Source organism: Canis lupus, chromosome 27, assembly GCF_048164855.1.
Source record: "Canis lupus baileyi chromosome 27, mCanLup2.hap1, whole genome shotgun sequence".
Classification (NCBI taxonomy): Eukaryota; Metazoa; Chordata; class Mammalia; order Carnivora; family Canidae; genus Canis; species Canis lupus.
Genome location: NC_132864.1, coordinates 14,630,767 through 14,652,457, shown reverse-complemented (window position 1 = coordinate 14,652,457; position 21,691 = coordinate 14,630,767). Strand labels below are relative to the sequence as shown.

General features: G+C 45.7%; 1 protein-coding gene, 1 long non-coding RNA gene and 1 other non-coding gene across 6 annotated transcripts in view; 2 read left to right on the top strand and 1 right to left on the bottom strand.

Annotated features, from left to right (window-relative positions):
- Positions 1-628: 628 nt before the first annotated feature.
- LOC140619286 (uncharacterized) lies at positions 629-6,191 on the top strand. The gene is made up of 3 exons (XR_012019196.1): positions 629-841; positions 3,008-3,069; positions 6,089-6,191. It is a non-coding gene; the product is annotated as an uncharacterized lncRNA (long non-coding RNA).
- An 11,181-nt stretch (positions 6,192-17,372) lies between these two features.
- The window catches only part of IFT81 (intraflagellar transport 81), a 106,928-nt gene continuing 102,609 nt past the window's right edge, over positions 17,373-21,691 (bottom strand). For 3 of the 4 annotated variants that reach the window (XM_072802470.1, XM_072802472.1, XM_072802471.1), the window contains exon 20: positions 17,373-18,273. In XM_072802470.1, the coding sequence (XP_072658571.1) occupies positions 17,995-18,273 (279 nt within the window). In that variant the 3' untranslated portion in view covers positions 17,373-17,994. The remainder of the gene's footprint in view (positions 18,274-21,691) is intronic. The other variant, XR_012019192.1, reaches the window with a different exon arrangement.
- On the top strand, positions 20,085-20,191 carry LOC140619865 (U6 spliceosomal RNA). Its single transcript, XR_012019671.1, has one exon. It is a non-coding gene; the product is annotated as a U6 spliceosomal RNA (small nuclear RNA).

Here is a 21,691-nt window from a genome sequence, read left to right as displayed (position 1 = left end):
CAGGTAGAGTTTCCATCGGGCAGAAATCCAAGGCTTGTGAATGTGCGGGGTAGGGTTGCAGCGGACAAATTCCTAGAATAGGATCTTTGTTCCCAAGCTCATGAGCTTGCTCCCTTGACGTCCCACAATAGAAAAAAGAAGGGGTGGTGGTGGTAGAGGCATGTTCAGGTCTCCTATTGTGATCCTGCTGTCGTTACCTGATAGTTCACAAAAGATCCCAGGAGGCTGGCTGCCCTCCCAAGTCACCTTGTGATTCTCTCCTGATTTCAGAGAGGGGGGAGGGAGGGGGACACTGTGTATCCTGAGGGAAGCATGTCTGACAAGCCTGATCCGTTCCATCTGGGAGGATGCATCATGAACCCCATCTGGCTCCAGCAGTCTGCCGAAGCTGCGGCGATGGTCCTCTCCCGCACACCCCCACCTGCTCCCGTCCCTCTGCAGCCCACTCAGACATCCTCCCCTGAAAGCTGCAGCTCCAGGCTTCTCCCACTCCCAAGGCTTCCCCTCTCTTCCTAGCCCTTGCCTTCTTTTCTACAATCCCCCTTTGCTCCTTTCTCCCATCCGTGGCTTCTCTCAATCTCCCAGCCCTCTATGGATGTGGGGTTAACTGGAAGTGTGCTCATGCGCGCCCCTTGGGACAGCCCTGTTCATTCACTCAGTCCTCCCGCACCACCCAGTTCATGTCCTGATTTGGAGACAGATACGCCCAATGTAAGGTCCCGTCCTGTGTCCAGGTACAATGACACTGCCTCTCCTTCTCTTAGCAGCTCTCCATCTCAAACGGTGGTGGAACCCGCAGCCTCTGCTTTAGCTTTCAAGCTTATCATTTGAATCTTCTCAGGTGGGTTCAATCTGCACAGATGTGGGGGATGGGTGGAGTACAAGAGAGCAAAGACTTAGCTCCGGATGTTTGCAAACATTGGACGTTTCTCTTCCATGACTCATTGGAGGAGAACAGAGTCCTCCCTCCTCCTGGAATTCAGCAAACCCATGGCCAACTCCTACCCCCACCCTACCCCCAAAATAAAACCACCCACACATAGAAACTTGTCCTTAAAAATCAGATTTCCCCCTAAGATCTGACATGGCAATTTGGGGAGGGGAGCATTATAAGGCCCAGAAGAATAGCCTTGAAGAAGATTCTCTGACCTGGGGACAAAGGGGCTATAGAAACAGCCCATCATCTGCAAGTAAAGAGAGTGCATGTGTTAGGTGTGTCCCTTCAAGAACAGTGCCTTCATTGCCCCCTGGCTCCTCCACTTCCCCCAAACTTTCTACTTAGTAGCTTCCTAATACAAAGCCTGTGATAGACAACCTTTGGGTCACTCTAGAGAGGCTTGATTTTAGTGATACATAAAAAGGCTCTAGAAAAAAAAATAAATGGATGCAGATAAAAAGGAAGGAAAGGAGACAAAAAGGAAGATATCATTTATTACATACATATTCGCCAGGCATCCAACATGCTAGGAACTTTTGACGTGTTGTCTTACCCCATCCTTGAGACAAGCCTGACCAGGAAATATCATTATCATTCCTATTTTCCCAGATACTGAAAGCTGAAACTGACAGGCTTAAGTCATTTGCTGGTCACACAGAAATCGCTATTCAGTGAACATTGTTAAGAATACAAGATTATGGGACACCTGGGTGTTTCAGCGTCTGCCTTCAGCTCAGGTCGTGATCCTGGGGTTCCAGGATCGAGTCCCACATCAGGCTCCCTGTGTGGAGCCTGCTTCTCCCTCTGCTTGTGTCTCTGCCTCTCTCTCTGGGTCTCTCATGAATAAATAAATAAAATCTTAAAAAAAAAAACAACCCAAGATTATTTGTACGGGGGAATAACTAGTTAGAACCTTCCCTCACACCATGAAATGCAATACATTTCATAGGGAAAAGAGTTAAACCCTAAAAAAAAAAAAAAAATTCCGTAAAAGCAATTAAAAGCAGCAACAAAAGCATATATGGGTGGGAGATAAATTTCTAAGTACCTCAGATAAAGAAACATTTTTAACTTGCCTAACAAAACGTTACAAAACAAATGGAGGGAATATATGCATGAAGAATTGGAAAGAAACTACATGATTACTGAAAAATCTTTTAACACCAGGAGTCTCATTCTATGACTGCATAAAGGCATCAGAAAAAGACACATGCATACAGATCTGGACTGTAGCAAACAAATATCTCAGTGGCTGGTCCTTGGAGCAGGTTGGTTCGGGGTCATTCTCAGTTCTGCAGAACTATAGCCCCTCGGGTGGGGGAGCGATAGCTGTTTAACTGGCTGTACAAGGAGCTGAGAAAGACGCAAAGAAGAAAGTGACAGCCACTGAACACTGCATGAGGCGCCTTCCGCCAGCAGAATGCAGTGACCTGAACTGGAATACTGCCAGGACAGTGGGATTAACTTCCCAAGCTCCGGCCAAAACGGGCCCCGGGATTTTTATTTTTATTCGTTTTCCATTACAACTGCACAGCAACGCAAACAAGCCCCAAAACAATGAGAGCCACCAAGAGTCATTTTCCCTTGCGGGTGTGGGGTGCCATCTCAGTCCCACACATCTTGCTGACCTTATCTTACCGAAGTTTAACAATTGAGAGTTTGATTACTCACTTCCCCACCAACGTTAATGGGAGAGTGGGACCGTGATTGCCCAATTAAAGCAGTACGCACACACACACACAAAAGGGGAAATAGAACAAGATGCACACATGGAGCCGGGAAGAAGAACTTGGGGAGTCAGTGGGCCTGAGAAAAGAGGTCTGGTTCTCCCAGTCCCCCAAGATCAGGAGCCTGTAGGCACTGGGATTGAAAGAGATCTGACCTACGGCAACGAAATGTCAATTAAAGAGATGGCTGGGTTAGGAGGGGAAGGGAAGGGCTTAGTGCATTAGACCCACACTTCAGGCTAATGATGCTCTCAGTGAGTATTTTCTAAAGGGCAGGCATTAGGTATGATTTAACTTGTGATTTGCTCTGTTCTTCCCACTACATGATTCAATGTTTTCACAGGTCTTCAAAATATCGCCTTTTAGAAGTTGTAGGGAAACAAATTCAGGAATTGAAGCCACCTGGTAAGGAATGTATGCTCTTGGGCAAACTACTTAACTCGTGACCCTAGTTCCTCTTTGGTGAAATGTGGAAAATAGAACCGACCTCATGTAGCTTTCATGAAGTGGGGGAGTATAGCACAACACTTGTGAGAGCTGGTAGAGAGACACACCTTTACCTTAGACTCATCTTAAGATACAGGCTTCTTAAAACAATTACTTGGGTCAATCTCATAATAAACACATACACTAACATTATTGAGAATGTAGAGGCTTCATATCTTTCCCCCGCTTTTTAAAGTAAGAAATATGCCAGACATATAAAAAAGTACAATAATTATATACTAAGCACTCATGTGCACCCCCCACCCCATGCAGTTTAAGAAATTCAACATGCTTGGTACAAACGGAAACCCTTGTGAGCTCTGTGAATTCCTCCTCCTTTCTTTCCCAGTGGTGACTTCTATCCTGAACTTGGGAGTTTGTCATCCTCATGCACATTTTTTTCAAGATTATTTGTGTAGATATATATATATATATATATCGATCCATAAGCAATTTTGCAAGCTGTACAGTATGCATTTTCCTCATCGTACACATAGACCTCACCAATTCTGTACGTATTCTGTATCTTGCTTTTTTTAGTCACAGGTTTTTTGGTTTTTTTTAGGTTTAGCAATACCTACATCTATAGTTACTTCATTTTTATTGTTCTCTAATTACATACATTTTTTTTTTAAATAAACAAGTAAAACAACACAGAGAAAGCTGAAATCCTTCCGGTTCCCCTACCTCTGTAGTCCATATTATTAGTCTACAAATGTTGGGTTTCCCAGATAAAATCAAAGATGAGAATTTCACTTTCTCTCTCTTCCCTAAAACACTTAGCTCTGTTTTTTCCCTCTGCTTCCAAAATTGATGAGACTTCATTTAGGGCTGCCAAATTCTGCACTGCCGGTGCCTGTAAATAGACTGGTTTGCAGTGTAGAGAACTGATCTTCATGTGATAGGCCCCACCTCCTCTTTCAGACTGTGAAGGCTGCTCCTACCTTGAAGAAAGCCAAAGCCAGAATCGCCATGGGGTCTGGCTCTGCGGGATTATTGGCTGATGACAATTTCTTAATTGTGAGACTTTTGATAGAGGCTTAATATCAAAAGAGAATCAAGCAAAGCATGCAGTTCAGCATGAATTTTTCACTCACCATCCCCCCTTTCCCATCGTTATGAATGCCCAGACATCTGCATATAAATTTCCCTTTTGTTCTTTCCTCTGAGATACCTCAATAATTCAAACACTTTAGTTTGCCTGAGAACTGTATGGGAGGGTTGTTTACACTAAATCATATATATATTGTACTTTGTTGGCAATTTAAGGGGCTCTCAGGGATTGGCTTGACTATAGTTAATTTTCACCTTACTCATCATATGTAATGTAATTCCTTTGTTGGAAGTTTTCCGTAAATGCTAGTTATTGCTATTATTATTGGAGAGGAGAGTATTTCCCTGATTTGTAAAAATATTGGAAGAACAAAATCAGCTTGGGGTATCATGGAAAATGTTCAATGCGTATGAAGATGATGCTTCAGATCTTCCAGATAATGTATTCTAGGTGGAACAGGTGGTTTGGAGAGGTTTGTCAGAGCAGACAGGCTTCCACCTCAAGATTCATGATGGAGCTTACCTCAGCACATGCATAATTGAAATTTGTGGTGTTCCATCTCCTTTTTTTTTTTTTAAAGGATAGACTTTTTTTTTTTTTTTAAAGATTTTATTTATTTATTCATGAGAGACACACACACACAGAGAGGCAGAGACACAGGCAGAGGGAGAAGCAGGCCCCACGCAGGTAGCCCAATGCAGGACTCGATCCCGAGTCTCCAGGATCACGTCCTGGGCTGAAGGTGGTGCCAAACCGCTGAGCCACCCTGGCTGCCCCTCCATCTCCTTTTTTAAAATTGTAGTTAAAAATATAAAATTTGCCTCTTGACTTTTTTTTTTTTTTTTTTTTAAAGTGGGCTCCATGCTAAGCATGGAGCCCAACACAGAGCTCAAACTTCATGACCCTGGGATTAAGACCTGGGCTGAGATCAAGAGTCAGACTCCCAACCAACTGAGCTAACCAGGCACGCTGCCATCTTAACTATTTTCGAGTGTACAGTACAGTAGTAGTAACTACGTACACATTGTTGTGCAACAGATCTCTAGAACTTTTTCATCTTGCAAAACCGAAACTCTATGCCAATTGAACAGCAACTCCCCTTCTCTCCCCAGCCCCCCACTCCCTGGCGACTACCACTCTACTTTCTGTTTCTAAGAATTTGACTATTTTAGATGCCTCATATAAGTGGAACCATGCAGTCCTTATCTTTTTATGATTAGCTCATTTCACTTAGCATAATGTCCTCAAGGTTCATCCACATTGTAGCATATGACAGGATTTCCTTATTTTTTTTAAGGCCGAATGATATTCCATTGCATGTATACACCACATCTTTTTTATCCATTCATCTGTTGGTGAACATGTAGGTGGCTTCCATCTCTTGGCTATTGTGAATATGCAGCAATGAACACGGTGCACAAATATCTCTTCAAGCTCTGTTTTCAGTTCTCTTGGATATATACCCAAAGTGGAATTGCTGGATCATATGGTGGTTCTATTTTTAATTTTTTGAGGAGTCTCCATGTTGTTTTTCATAGCAGCTGCTCCATCTTACATTCCCACCAGCCGTGGTGCCCCTCATTTTGATCCTTGCTATGTTGTCCTGCTTTGCCCCATCAGTTTGGTGAGCTTACCTTTCACCCATGCTTTCAATCCTGCTCATTCAACTGTAGCTGCACTCGGCACTCTGGGCTTTGGCAGCTCCATCCCATTCTGCCCCGTGGGTTAGACCTCTTACAGCAATTCCAGATGGAGCAGGACTCAGGTGCAGGACCCAGGAGCCCAGGGACCAAACCAGCTCAGATTCCATATTTGCTATTTTTTTTACTTTCTAAATCTGGGAAGCATTGCCACTTGTTCCTTATTTTCCTCCTCTTTTTCCAGGAAGGGAGACATAACTGTCAGAAGGGGTTTGTCGGCCACATTCTGTCATTTTTCTGCTCTTGAGGCCACTGCAGTGGATGGAACCAGCTCTCAGAAGCCCAGGTACACAAATCTAAACTTTTAGTAGAAGCTTCCTCACAGTTGTTCTCAGGGTCACCTGTGGCTCTAAGGGTTGGCTGGCACTGATCTCTTAAAGGGCAAGGTCCAAAGTCATGCATGATTCAATTCAAGTCAAAGAATGTTGGAATCCTCCCTCAGATCCTCCATATAAGCTCCACATCAGACCAGAAAGCTATAGTTTAGTGCTTTTTCCGGACGACTATGGGAAAGCCAGCTCATTGCTAGTCCTGAGTGGTGAATCCTGACTCATCTAACCAGGGTCAGCTTCCCACCTGTGCCTAATTCATTGGGCCTCAGCTGTAGATTTGACCTGTTGGTGTTCACAGGTCCACTTTAGACTTTTGGGGAAGGGTGGGGGTATAAAAGGAGACACAAATACCTGCAAACATTATTCTTACCCTCTGGAATCTCAGTTGCAGTGATGGATAGAGTGGAAGAGAGAGGAAAGAGAAAACTTCAAAATAGTCTTCTTCCTTAATCCACAAATTCTCAGGCCAAATGCATATTGGTGTAATGTCTGCTGGGAACATAGGCTGGAACCTGTACATATTACCTATCTGATTTAGCCTTGGAAAAATGATGCTTTAGCTTTTTTTTTTTTTTTTTTGCTTTAGCTCTAAAAGGGGATCATGATGAACCTAATTTCCCTCTCTAGATCCTAAGATTCCACTTAAGAGTTGCCCAGGTTGAGAATTTGGAATAGGGAAAGATAATGGAAATCTGATTTCATGGGGAGAAAATTATAAATTTACTCACTTTGAAAAACCAGGTTGACCTCATTCTCTTTTTCCATTCTCTTTTCTGATCGCTACCTATGATGGTCAGTTTTTACGTGTTAACTTGACTAAAGTCCTCAGTTATGCGATCAAATCTAGTTGTTGCTGTGAAGGTATTTTGCAGATGTGATTGACATTCATAATCAGCTTACTTTATATAGGTATCATACTTCCTGATTTCAAACTAGATTATAAAGCTAATGTAATCAACACAGTATTGTATTGGCATAAAAACAGATACATAGATCAATGGAATAGAATAGAGAGTCCAGAAATAAATCCATGTGTATATGATCAGTTAATTTACAAAAAAGAGTCAGGAATATACAATAGGGAAAGGATAGTCTCTTCAATAAATAATGTTGAGAAAATTGGACATTCACATGCAAAATAATGTAACTGTTCCCCTATGTGATACCATACACAAAAAAACAACTGAAAATGGATTAAAGACTTAAATTTGAAACCCGAATCGATAAAACTCCTAGAAGAAAACATAAGGGACTAGCTCCTTGACATCACTCTTGATTGCCTTGATTGGCAACAAAAGTGAAAATGAACAAGTGGAACTACAGCAAACTAAAAAGCTTCTGCATAGGGGAACTTGGGTGGCTCAGGCAAGTGTCTGCCTTTGGCTCAAGTCATGATCTCAGGGTCCTGGGATGGAGCCCTGTCCTGGGCTCCCTGCTCAGTGGGGAGTCTGCTTTTCCCTCTCCCTCTGCAGCTTCACTTGGTTGTGCTCTCTCTCTGCTGAATGGGTAAATAAAATCTTAAAAAGAAAAGAAACCTATGGAATGGGAGAAACTATCTGCAAATGATTTATCTGAAAAAGGGTTAATAACCACATATATAAAGAACTCATACAATTCAATAGCAAAAACCCAAACAATCCAATTTAAAAATGGGCAGAGGAATTGAGTAGGCAGTTTTTTAAAAAATATTTTATTTATTTATTCATGAGAGACACAGAGAGGTAGAGACATAGGCAGATGGAGAAGCAGGCTCCCTGCAGGGAGCCCGATGTGGAACTTGATCCCAGGACCCTGGGATCACAAGCTGAGCTGAAGGCAGATGTTCAACCACAGAGCCACCCAGGCATCCCTGAGTAGGAAGTTTTTTTAAAGAAGACATATGATGGCCAAGAGGCACATGAAAATGTGCTAAAAATCACTAATCATCAGGGAAATGCAAATCAAAACCGTAATGAAATATCACCTCACATCGGTTAGAATGGCTGTAATAAGAAAAGATAAGAGTCTTGGTGAGGATGTGGAGGAAAGGGAACCCTTGTGCACTGCTGGTAGGAATGTAAATTGGTGCAGCCACTGTGGAAAACAGTGTGGAGGTTTCTCAAAAATTAAAAATAGATCTAACTACCATATGCTCTAGCAATCCTGTTTTTGAGTATATAACCAAAGGAAATGAAAATAGGATATTGAGCTATCTGCACTCCCATGTTCATTGCAGTATTATTCATGATAGCCAAGGCATGGAAGCGACCTAAGTGTCCATCAATAGGTGAATGTGAGACATTTGGAATGATAATGGAAGGGTAATGGAATATTATTGGATAATATTATTATCCAATACCATTTACAACAATATGGATAGGACTTGAGGGCATTATGTTAAGTGAAATAAGCCAAATAGAGAAAGACAAACACTGCATGATCTCACTTATATGTGGAATCTAAAAAAAAAAAAAAGAAAAAAAACAAGCTCAAAGAAACCGCAGAGAATCAGAGGCGGGGGGCAGGACAAATAGGGAGAGGTCAGTAAAAGGGTACAAACTTTCTTTCTTTTTTTCTTCTTCAAACTTTCAACTATAAATTGAATAATCCCAATCTGAGAATATAATGTATACCATGGTGATAATAGTTGATAACACTAATACTGTATCATTGACATGTACCGAGAGTATAGGTTAAATGTATAATATGAGGTGTGAGGTGATGGATGTTTTAATTTAATTAGATGGAAGAAACCCTTTCATAATGTACACACAAATCGGGGGTCCCTGGGTGGCGCAGTGGTTTGGCGCCTGCCTTTGGCCCAGGGCACGATCCTGGAGACCCGGGATTGAGTCCCAGGTCGGGCTCCCGGTGCATGGAGCCTGCTTCTCCCTCTGCCTATGTCTCTGCCTCTCTCTCTCTCTCTCTCTGTGTGACTATCATGAATTAAAAAAAAAAAATTAAAAAAAAATGTACACACAAATCAAATCACCCTGATGTACAATTTAAATATTTAAAAATTTTGTCAATTATGTCTCAATAAAACTGAAAAAAGATCCATTGGCTTTAAATAAATTTGTTCTGGATAATCTGATCCAAGCAGTCAAAGGACCTTTATAGAGAGAACAAAGACTTCCTTGGGGAAGCAGAAATCCTGCTTGTGGACAGCAGCTTCTGTTCCTGCTGGAGAGTTTCCTTCATCCTGCCCTTCCTGGTGGCCTGCCCTGTGGGTTTCACATTTTCCTGGCCAGCCCCTGCAATCACATAAGCCAATTCTCACTATCTCCTACTGGTTCTGCTTCTCTGGGAGCCCTGACTGATGCAGAACCCCTCATGTGTGTCCTGAAGCCACTAGAATGATCTCACAATTTCCAAATATGCCAGCTGCATTTCCAGGTGACTCTTAGTTTGTTGTCTACACCTCTGCTGGGATGTCCTCTTCCTGGGGGCCACTTGTCAAATCTTCTAGCTTGTCTTCAAGGTCTAGCTTGAAGAGATGTCTCTCTGAAGACTTCCTGGCTGCCTGGGACAGGTTAATGCTCCCTCCTGTGAATTCACAGCACCGGAGGTGACCACTCATCTGGCCTGCAGACCAACTTTATCAGGTATGACCCTGTAAAGGTTAGAGGCATGACTTCCATAACTTTGTTTCCCCAATCCTTACTGCTGTTCCTCCCAAGGGATATACTCAGACATTTGTTGATGACGTTACTGAAGCTCTACCAGCATAAGCAGAATGCCATCTTTAGCTTTCTGATTCATTTCATAATTCCTGTCTCTTCACAAGTGTCAACATTTCCATAGTGTGGAGCACCCCCACCCATATTCTGGGGCTCTGATATACTAGAATAACAGAAGAGGGGCTTTTGAAACATCACTCGAAATAGGGAATAGAGCCAAAGACAAGATTTTGATGTAAAAACGTATAGGAGTTATGTATGTCAAGAGTCTAAGGGAAGGTCTTACTTTCAGTCCTCAGGCTGGATCCACCCCCCCCCTTTTTTTTTTACTTCTCCTACCTGCAGGGATTAGAAATCTCTGGCTCCATGCAGGGAACACCTGAAGGAACTGAACTTCCAACCACCTGAGCCAAAGATCGTTTAAGTGCAGGTGAGGAGGGATATGAGAGCTAACAACTGGCGCCTGGAGGAGGAGGGAGTCCCTAGAAGGCAGATTCCTGAGTTCTTCAATGACTGTGAGAGGACAACCCAATGTGAACTCTGGAGGAAGCGTTAGGGGATCCTGGAGCAGCCCGAAGGACACAGTGATTGCAATGCAGGAGATACAACCAAAGTGAACACACTCTGTCAAAGGCATTTCAGGCTGGATGGAATCTGAGGTGAGGAACTGAGGATGCATGTGAGTAACCAGCCAGCACCTGCCTGCCCTCCACGCCTGGCTACACCTTTTCTCCTGCTGATCTTCCCAGCGGAGGAAGGAGATTACACAACCTCTCGGTGGAGATGGTGCATTCTTGTCCAACTCAGAGGATTACAGGCTCTTCAAAGACTGGGGTCCCTGTCAGAAAGCTCCACAGCCTCTGCTAGAAGGCTCACAGGAAGGCACAAGTTTCTTCCATTCTCCTCCCTTTCTCACCTCCCCTGAGAACAAAAAGAATTGAAACTTCTTGGGAAGAGAAGGCAGGGTGCACAGGCCCTCTGGCTGTAGCTTAGTTACTTCCTGAAGAAAAAAAACAACTCAACAATACTGTTTCCAGAATGGTCTGAGCTTGCAGATTGAGTTTCGGTTAAGGGAAATCTTAACTTTGACCTTTCTTCTGAGGTGGGGCAGTTCTAAGGGAGCCACACAGTGTGGCAGGGGCTGAGGTGAGGTGTCGATGTGCAGACACAGGTTCTCATTAAGAACAAAGTTCTACTGGGTATGTTGAATAGGAAACAATTTTCCTCGCCGAGGTGCCCCTAAATGATCTGGGTCTAGACTGAAACACAAAAGCAGCAGAGACCATGAATGAAAGCAAGAAAGAAGTGCCAGCAGGAGTGACGAGCCGCCCCGAGTACAATAACTCACGAGTATACTGCTGATGAATCAACGTGTGAAAGATAAGCCCAACCTCACCAGTGATCATGGAGATGGAAATCCAATTGCAGAGATATACTTTCCAGGGGCCACACCATGCTGTTCTTGAAGGGGACCTTCTCTTGGATGCACTGGGAGTGCTCTCCGGCTTTCCAGAAAGGCCAGTGGTAATAGGTAACAAGACTTGAGAAGGGTTGACTCAGTAATGTCACTTCTAGGAAATGGTTCTAAAGAAATAACAGGAGAGGTGAACAAAGACGATTTTATGCAAAGGTGATCATTGCTTCATTATGAGAAGAAAAATCCCCCAAAACAAAAAAACCCTCAAGCCCAAACTCTGAAATGTCCAACAAATGAAAATGGTCAATCACCACAAATACATACAAGAACATTATGTGGTCCTTAAATAAAGCCACTCGTGGAGGCAGTTTGATGAAACAGTGCATGTGAAATTCCTTTGCTGGCTAGGAGGAGCTCCTTCACCCAAGGCCTCCCTCCCTTCTCTGTGAAACGAGGTTATCAGCATCTACCAGGGAGAGTTGCTGTGAGAATTGAATGTGATCATGAGTGTAAAGTGCTGGGTAGGGTCTCCAGCCTTATAAGACTCAATCAATGGGAACCATGATCATTTCCAAATGGACGTGTCTTCTTTTTCAAGAAGAAAAAAAAAATCCTAACTCATGCTATTTTAAAGTAATACGTCAGAAGAATTTCTGATGAAGTAGAACATAAAAACACATTAAGTATAAAAGCCGAATACAAACAACAGGTGTGCATACAGTTTCTCTTGCACAAATGCACACACATGTGCACAAGTCCATGGGTGCAATTCAGAAACACTTAAAAGAGCTACCACAAGGTGTTACCAAGAATTATGTTGTGGACCATGAGTGACTTTTGTTGCCTCCTTTATATGTTAGTATCTATATTTATATCTATATCTATATTTAAAGATTTTATGTATTTATTTATGAGAGACAGAGAGAGAAGCAGAGACATAAGCAGAGGGAGAGGCAGGCTCCCGCCAAAGAACCCAATGTGGGACTCCATCCTGGACCCCAGGGTCATGCCTTGAGCCAATGCAGATGCTCAACCGTTGAGCCACCCAGGCATCCCTATGTTAGTATATTTTCAAAGGTTTCTACAACTGGCACTTAACAGCTTTTAAGAGGTAAAAGTGTTCAGAAGATTCTGAATCTGGGGTGGGGGAAACACAGAAGGGAAAACTGTGACCCCCAGCCGTGAGCAGCCCCTCTGTTGGTGTCATGCTCTGCAGAAGGCGGAGTCACCCCTTGTGGGGCCAGGGTGTCCTGTGAGATATATAGAGCAGGGTCAGACTAGCTCGTGAGGCACGATGGCCTGGGCAGACCTTTCCGGGGAGTGGGCACTCTGCCACCAGGCCTGTATCGTGATGAGATAATGTTTGTGAAAGCACTTTGCCAGAGAGAAGACTCCATCCAGATAGGTGATTCCAAGGCTTATTCTAGAGAAAAGAGGCTCTCAGGGCACATTCCATTAAGGAATTTCACACTCTGCCTCCTCCTCCATACTCTTCCCTTTTTCTCCCTCCCCTGAACAGAAATATATTTAGCAACCCTATCTAAATGCTTTTCTTTCCCTTAATTTGATTAAGGGGTTAGGGGAACAGGGGATGAAGTGGGGGCTGAGGAGAGGTAGAGATGGAGCTGTAGGGAGAGATTAGAGCAGCTCAATGGCTATCTGGGGCCGAGTGGTGCCTGAGTGTGGACAGGACGAGGGCCTCCAGGTACTTAGTACAGAAGCACAAAGGACAGAGGGAGGGAACACTTGATCACGGAACACAACTCTCTGGGGGAATGAGAACTGAATCCGGGAGGGTCAAGCCTTGAGGATTAACTGGGAGAATGTGTGTGTGTGTGTGTGTGTGTGTGTGTGTGTGTGTGTGTGTGTTCAGATTCTTGAGAAGTTCCAAAAGGCTAACATGTGCTGAATGCCTGCTATGTATTAGGTACTTTCACACACATCAGCCAATTTACTTGGATTAGGTAAATTATTAATCACCTGAAGGTGATGCTCAGAAGAGTCATTTTTGCCTGTAAGCTGGGGATCAAACCCTGCTTGGCCTGCTTCTACCGCTCTCCTGGCACATGTTACCTTCAGGAGGAAGGTATGTACTTAGCCCTATCCGCCTCGCAAAGAAGTGGTTCTATTTAATCCTCACAATGTCTCTATGAGATAGATACTGTTCATGACCCCGATTTGCAGATGAGCAAGCTGAAGCTTAGGGTAAGCAATTAAGCTGAAGCCACAGGGCTGACAAATGGCAGAGAGCAGGGTCCTCTGGAGCCTGGCAAGATAGAGGAGTGCTGGGTCTGAGGCATTCTGCATGCGAGAGGCCCATAGCGTGTGTCTCTTCTGATAGTCTGGTCATCTTCAAGGACAGGGACCTTACCTTGTTTATCCTGTATTCCCAGCCCTGAACACAATGCCTGGAACAAAGGGAATGTTTGCTGCAAGAACTAGTGGTACTTGATAAGTTTGGCCAAACGAGTCTCTGCTGGGGGCCAGCTTGGTGAGGATTAAGTGAGACATATTTGTCTAGGGATTTCCAAGTTTAAAATATCACAGTGCTGTGCTTCAGAGAGAGGCTCCGTTGGCATTGGGGATCCCTGCAGGAGGCTTCAAAGGTGACCAGGACCTTGACAATGGGCAGTCCTAGGGAGAGGGCTCCAGCTCCCCTGGTGTGTTGGATTCAGACCAGAGAGACAATAAGGGGGGTGTCAGCTCCCCACCAGTTCCTTCCTCAGGGACTTCTCTCCCCCCTCCCCCACCGGGACTTCTCAAGGACATCTCCAAACTCCAAGGGGATAAAACATAGTACGGGAGATGCGGGGGGCCGGGGGGCGGTGGTGGTTGGTAGGAAGAGTGCCGTCTGGGCAGCTCAGAAAGACAGGAGAGAGGGATGTGGATGACTAGTGCTTTAATTGATAGGGATCTAAGAGCCTTCTAGAAATTGGTTTGAAAGAATAAAGGGCAGAAATCTATTCTCTTCTGGAGAGGACTAGTATCCTCCAGGAAGGGGCCTCAGACTTCAGCAAGAATCCTTCATTGATTAATGAATGCCTCTTTGCCTCATGGTCCACTACAACTTTAGATGAGGCGTTCAGGCTTCTCTTCCTTCTGTAACCCGTAAGGAAGCCTACCAAAGGGCAGAGAACAGAAACAACCACCCAGTTCCTGGGCCAAGTCCAGGGCTTCCTGGCCTGTATGCAGAGAACCTCAGCCTCTCTCCCCTTCTTGCAACAGTCCTTATTGTCTTTATGTGAGCTGCTTATTAACCAGGGGATATCAGGACACTGGGAGGGGACTGCTGGTGCTGGTTGCTGGAGAGGGTAATTCAGAATCGCAGAGTGGAGCAAAGCTGATGTACGTAGTCTTGTTGACAGAGGTAGCCTGGCAGGATGGAACCAAAGTCTTGCTGGAGCATCAGATTGGAGGGTCCTGTGACCTGCAGATGACTAGGAAACCTGGGGGTGGGGTTCCCTACTAACACTGCCCATCCAAAGAAAAGTCCCATCAGTCAGGACAAAGGATGATGGATGGCTCTGAAGGCAGGAGCAGGAATCCTAGTTGTGGGGGGCAGGGCACGGCATGGGATCATTGCTCCCCTCTGAGCAGCAAATGGAGGGGGCTCTTTCAATGCTATAGGAACTCCTCTACTACCTTCCTTTTCCAAGGAGGCTACCTTTCAAGAAGAGGCCCCAAATTCAACATGCAAATCCTGGGCATCCTCCCGCTCTTCTCTCCCAGTAAACGACTGCTGACAGTCAGTCCGAGTCTAGAGGATGGCTACTGACAGGCTTGACCAGCCAGCTTAACCCCTGAGGTCAAACCATGGAAGCAGAGCCTACTTGTGCCTGGGTGGAGACGGTTCTTGATACAAGAGCACGGAATGGCTTCCTGCTGGGTCTCAGGACGCATGGCTTAGCCGGGCTTCAGTTAGGGCCACAGTGTGACAGGTCTTGGGTTTCAAGTTGGGATCAGCTGCACTGAGGGAAATGGCTTGGGAAACTCTTCCTCTTGGCTTCTTTCCTCATGGAGGATGGCTAAAGGAAGAGAAAGCTTAGAGCTGCTGAGCTGGTGTTGGTGCCTTAAAAATAATGATATAAACATAGCCCAGAAGTCGGCCTGTGGACTCCCTGATGGGGACCAGACAAGAAACACTGTCCTGACTTACCCTTCCACCCACGCTCTGCCCTCATCTATCACCTCAGAAGCTAAACAACTTCCTCAGATGGCCCCGTGAACGTAAGTCACAAGGGCCCTAGCTTCTAAGAAAGCTGTCCTCAACTACAGCCCTCAGAAAATACTGGTTCTCCTGTTGCTTCTTCCTCTGCACTCAGAGTAGGGGGCCAAGCAGTCAGATTTGCAGACAAATGTAGCAGGTCCCTGCAAGCACGCTGCCCAGCTCCTCTGAGCTGTGGTCCTCACCTACAGGTTGCAGGTCAGTCATGTCTCCCTCACAGGTGTGAGGTGGAAGTTAAACGAGATAATTCAGATTAGCTGCCGTGTCGTCATTCCATTGGCTGAAGAGCATTCCCAGGTAAGGAGAAGGAAAACAAACACCACATAGGATTCTAATCCTAAACAAGGAGGGCTGTGGGCCGTAAGAGCCTTGATGATTTCATAAAAGACCAGGCTTCTTTCTCTGCTCACTCTACACCAAATCTGAGCCAGACTGGTTTTGTTTGGCAACCTCGGTGACCTCCAAATTGTTGAGATTCTCACAGAGCTAGACCTGGACAGCTAGACCTGCTGCTGTAGGGACAAATTCAAACGCTCTGGGGTGGCTGTGACATATAGTCACAGAAATCATCACAGAGGAAGTTTCTTCAAATTCTGAGAGTCTGAGGAGCCGTGGTTCACACAGAGAGCTTCCCCCTTTGCCAAGACGGCCAGAAGAGGTAGCTTACAAATTCTTCCTTTCATGCATATTTCCACGATGGCGTCATAACGGGTAACACGTTTGGCTCTCAACCCAACAGGTAAAGACACGACAGCATTTCTGCTTCAAAGCTATTAAATTTTTGCTTCTGCTCAGGTGTCCTGACCGTCCCTGCCTGGGAATCGGATCTGGGGTAATGGGTGACCCAGCAGGCACAGAGATGATGGATTCCTGAAACATGTAGCAACGCAGGGGACAACCTGGGGCATCTGGCCTGGCAGGGAGACAAGCAGGCTGGGAGAGGCAGCCTTAAGTACACCGACCTTTGTCCCTGTTTGCTCTTGGAGAGGGCAGGCCCTGCCAAGCCTGCCCTCCTCTTCTCGGTGTGCGGTGTGTGCCTGGGACTCCTGGCTAATCAAAACGTTCCCGGGAACCTGAGAAGGCCTGACCCTGGTACATGGCAAGCAGAGACCCCTTCAGGCAGCCAAAGGGCACTCCAAAACGTGTTCAAGACATGGCAGATATGGGGCTCAGAGGTGTGTGCGTGCTCCTGCCCCCACAAGAAATCTCTTCCCTTCTGGCTTTTTCCCAGCTAGAAGGTTTATAATTAATGAGCCATCTACCCCTCTAGAAAACTCTGTCTACTCTGGGACACTGCTTTCTTCAAACCACGAAGAGCCCCAGGGGAGCATAGTATAGGACAGTAGCCCCGAATCTGAGCTCAGCAGGGCTGCCCTCCTCTTACAGAGGGGACACTCCTGTGTCTGCCCCGCTCACCACCAGTGAACTGGGCCACCCAAGGGACCCAGTTTCTTTCTTCCAGCAAGATTGTCCAGGCCTCTGGTTCCCCAGGGTCAGACATTAGGACGGTACCGCACACACATCTGCTAGGAGAGCTAGGGACACTCTCTGGCCCTTTCGTGGTAAATCCTCCTGCTTCATTATATTATTTTTTCTTTCTTAATTTCCCTAAGTGATGCTCCTGGGGCTCAAGGCAGGAGGAGCCAGAAAGGCGACTTTCCTTGAGAAAAGTCTGAGGATTTTCTCTTTTAAGTGGGAAGTTAGGCCCTGCTTCCCAATCCCCTTCACCTTATGGAGGGCACTGTGCCTGCCATTCCCTTCCAGCTGGCAGGGGAGCCCATGGTCAGAGAGAAGCATCCTTCTCTTTCACAAATAAACAAATCCAATCCATGTGCTAGAGGACTTAGGGTATATTAATAGCCAGATATTTTGTTTTCCTATTCTGGTGCTTATCCCCTTCCACTAGTAGGAAAGATAAGAGAACACAAAATGTTCTTCACAAGCCACCCTCTCCCCCTCCCCCAGGGACAGGCAAGCCAGGGGCCGCAAACTCTTCTGTTTAAAGCCATTGCTGATGTACGAACTCTGAGAAAATAGACTTAAAAGTTTATATTCGGTCTCTCTTGGCTACTGTTGCTGCTCAGCAAAGAAACTCTATATTGTTTAAACCCTCCAGGCAAACGGGTTGCAAGGCAACCTTTAAACAATAGAAAATACCCCAAACTAAAAATAAAGGTCTTGAGGGATGGAAAGCGTGGTGGTGCTCTGGTGAAGTGATGCCAACATCGAGGTGAAGGAAAATGTCAACGAGCTGCGCAGACAGGGTGTCAACCCCTTTGCCCACCTTCACCCTTTCTGATCAAGCTTCTTATGATCAGACATATTGGGTCCCTCTTTTTATTCCCAGACTCTTCATTCTCTTCATGGTCATGGACACTTTTGATGGCGAGGGGAGGGCTCACCAGGCCAGTGATGTCGGGCTGCCTCCTTTCCTAAAGAAGGTTCCACAGACTCTAATCAATGTGCCTCCCCACTGGCTCCTGGCCCCAAGATCCTGAGAAACCCAGGAAAGGAGAGGGTAGGGCCCGACTTCATCACCAGGGTCCCTGGCAGGTGGAAGGCAGGAGGGTGAGCTAGAGAGCAGTGTGACAGAAGCTGGGCCGGCCTGCCCAGAAGACAGAGAAGGCACCATGAGTCAAGGAGCACCGTGGCCTCCAGAGGCTGGGATAGGCACCACATTGGATTCTCTCCCCTGGAGCCTCCAGAAGGAGCACAGCCTTGCTGACTTCTGACCTCCTGAAATTAAGAAAATACATTGGTGTTGTTTTGAGTTTGTGGTAATTTGTCACAGCAATAATAAGAAGCTGAGACAGCAGCTGAGAGCCTGAGGCTCTTTCACAAGAACGAGAAGCCTACGGTTGCTTTGGGTCACCATACTCCATCTACTCATCTAGAACCACAGGCCATGACTGGCAGACCATGGTGTTTCCCTCTGCACATACTTTACCATGGACTAGCAGGCCATCAGAGGGTGCTGAATTAGCTGGGCTGATTACTCGAACAATCAAAAGAACACAAATCAGTAAAAAGGCTGTTCCTTTTATTCACCCACTGACAAGGCAGGCTGATCCATGTATTACCCCATAGAAAAGCTTTGAGCAACTGGGACACTATTTTCTACCGTCACCTGTGGCCCTGCCTCAACCAGCGTCACTCAAAGAGACATCAGATCAGAAAGGAAAACTGGAAGAAAGGGGAAAAAAGCACCTCTATCCTCAACTTGAGGTTGTTGGCTAGAAACAACCAAAGAGGCTCCTGGACTTGTGTCTGGAAGGAGATACTTGAGATACCTCAAGGCTCTTTCATGAGCAGGTTTGCTTTTTTTCTTTTTCAGTCTTACTCTCTGATTAAATGTCTTCTAAGGGCTTGCATAAGAGAGCCCAGGACACCCTACCTCAACAACAGCAACGAGAGAGAGAGAGAAAGAGAGAGAGAGAGAGAGAGAGGATTTCCCTGATTTCTTGACTCCTAGAAGCATAAGCACTTGTGACTTATCTTGTGACATTTCTATGAAGCAAGAGCCTTCAGTCCTGTTTTATTATTTGGGACCCTGAATTACAGAGAGGGCAAGCAACATGGACACAGTTACACAGCAAGTCAGAGCGATTGACCCAGAGCATAGGTCTCCTGACCCTCGATCCACACTCCTGACCCTCCATCCACACTGCGTTCCCGTGTGGTCTCAGGCCCTGGCTAACCAGGTCATTAGGGTGTGGCCTCTGGGTAGGTGGTCTCAGTGGAATGCGAGATATAAGACCATTAAACCTGTCATCACAAGGCAACCAACTGACACCCCAGTTGGAAGATTTTCCAGACCAGAGCTTTGAATTGCTCTGTGTGTCTGGGTTGTATGTGTGTGTGAGTTTGGAAGGTAGTCACGGGTGCAGAACAACTGCCAGGTCAAGGTATTTGCAATCTACCCTGCATAAGTAAACCCAGCAAGAGCTTTTTTTTTTTTTTTTTTTCTAGCATCAGTACAAATCTTTTCCTAGCTTCTCTCTCATTCATCCTTCCTCTTCTCTCTCCCTCTACTGTTCTTCTGAGACAGCATGGAATCTAACTTCAGGGGCAAAGCTAATAGATTCCCCCAAGCTCACTGCAAGGGGACTAAGCTGGCTTATACCAACAGGTGTTGAGGCTTCAGGGCCAGAACTCTGGAAGCCCACAGCTCTGCGAGAACGCCCACAAGCACAGCACACTCTACCACGTCTACTGCCCTTTCACACGTGGGGGCTCTGCACAACCACCCTCATTTCATGACACCCACTTTTTGTGATTCTCAAAGATTTTGAAAGGGTGCCACCCTCCTTTTTTTAAGACATTAAAAAAAAAGAGAATGGAGTGATTTGGTTTCAGCATTTTAAAAGTGTAATGGACTCCTAATGAGGTTGTCCTGTAAAAGTGGATGTAGGTATTAAGCTGATCTTGCTGGGTGCCCTCCCCAGGGGTCCAGAGAGGGCAGAGCCACAACATGGACCCTTAGAGGCAGAAAACAGCAGCTGACAAAGGCAAATAAAGTCAAACGACCCTCAAAATCTGAATGGAGGGTGCTTGCTTTGGCAGCACACGTACTAAAATTGAAATGATTGAGAGAAAGTCAGTGTGGCCCCTTTGCAAGGATGACATGCAAATTCACAAAGCATTTCATGTTTGGAAAAAAAATCAGGTTGGAAGCAGGGGACAAAACAACACCATGGGCATCCAAAGATTTCAGGATGAGTGAAAGGAAGGACTGGTGGAACATGGCACTTGGGAAGATGTGGTTAGTGCTCTTTGTGGGCTCAGGCTGGGGTTTCGTTGGCCATGCCTCAACCTGATAGTATTCCTAAACTAGAAGGAACCAATACCCCCAAGTCCCTTTGCCTTGTGCTGGAGATGTGTAAACACACAGGCATGGCAGGATGGAGAAATGGGTCTTACTGGTGAGGAGAAGTGGGAAGAGAAGACAGAGGCCCAGGGCAAAGGATAAGTTTTTTTTTTTTTTTTTTTTTTTTTTATTTATTATTTATGATAGTCACAGAGAGAGAGAGAGAGAGAGAGGCACAGAGACATAGGCAGAGGGAGAAGCAGGCTCCATGCACCGGGAGCCTGATGTGGGATTCGAGCCCGGGTCTCCAGGATCGCGCCCTGGGCCAAAGGCAGGCGCCAAACCGCTGCGCCACCCAGGGATCCCAGGGCAAAGGATAAGGTAAGAGAGGCCCCCCGGTTAACTTCTGAGAAGAAATCTACTGGGAATCCAACAGTAATAAGGTGCACCACTTAAAGGGAGACACGTCATAAGAGATATGTAGCTGGGGTGACTGTGAATTTCCAGATAGGGGCTGACCTCTACCCACCCTTCTGGACTCCTTGCACCAGGAGCTGGGACCTCCCCACCATGGACAACTCAAAGAAGCTGCACTCACTGAGAGACCCTCTACTTAGACTCCATCACGTGTACCAACAAACAGAGGGACGGCCTGCAGGGGACTGACAAAAGGAGACCCCTCCACAACATAAATTTGATGATATTTATACAGCATTATGCAGGCAAGGGCAGGGACATGGTCTTCTGGTCAGCTTCCCAGCCACTGCAGAGCTGTACGTACATACTTGGAAGCAAAAACATCTCAGGCCTCTGCAGCTACTTTCTTGGCTCTCTGTAAGAGCTGATGATTACCATGGGTGTCTTCAATCTTTTGATAACAAGACAAGAGGTGGGGATCCCTGGCTAGCTCAGCAGTTTAGCGCCTGCCTTCGGCCCAGGTCTTGATCCTGGGGACCCCAGATTGAATCTCGCATTGGGCACCCTGCATGGAGCCTGCTTTTCCCTCTGCCTGTGTTTCTGTCTCTCTCTCTCTGTCTCTCATGAATAAATACAATCTTAAAAGAAAAGAAAAGAAAAGAGGTATCTTAGGGGATAGATAGAAACATTCCAGGTTCTGGGACCTGGTTTCTAGATCTGCAAGACATTTTATTTATTTATTTATTTATTTATTTATTTATTTATTTATTTATTTATTTATTTATTTAATTTTATTTTTTAAAAAGATTTATTTATTTACTTATTCATGAGAGACACATGGAAAGAGGCAGAGACACAGCCAGAGGGAGAAGCAGGCTCCCTGTGGGAACCCCGACGTGGGACTCAATCCCAGGATCCCAGAATCACAAC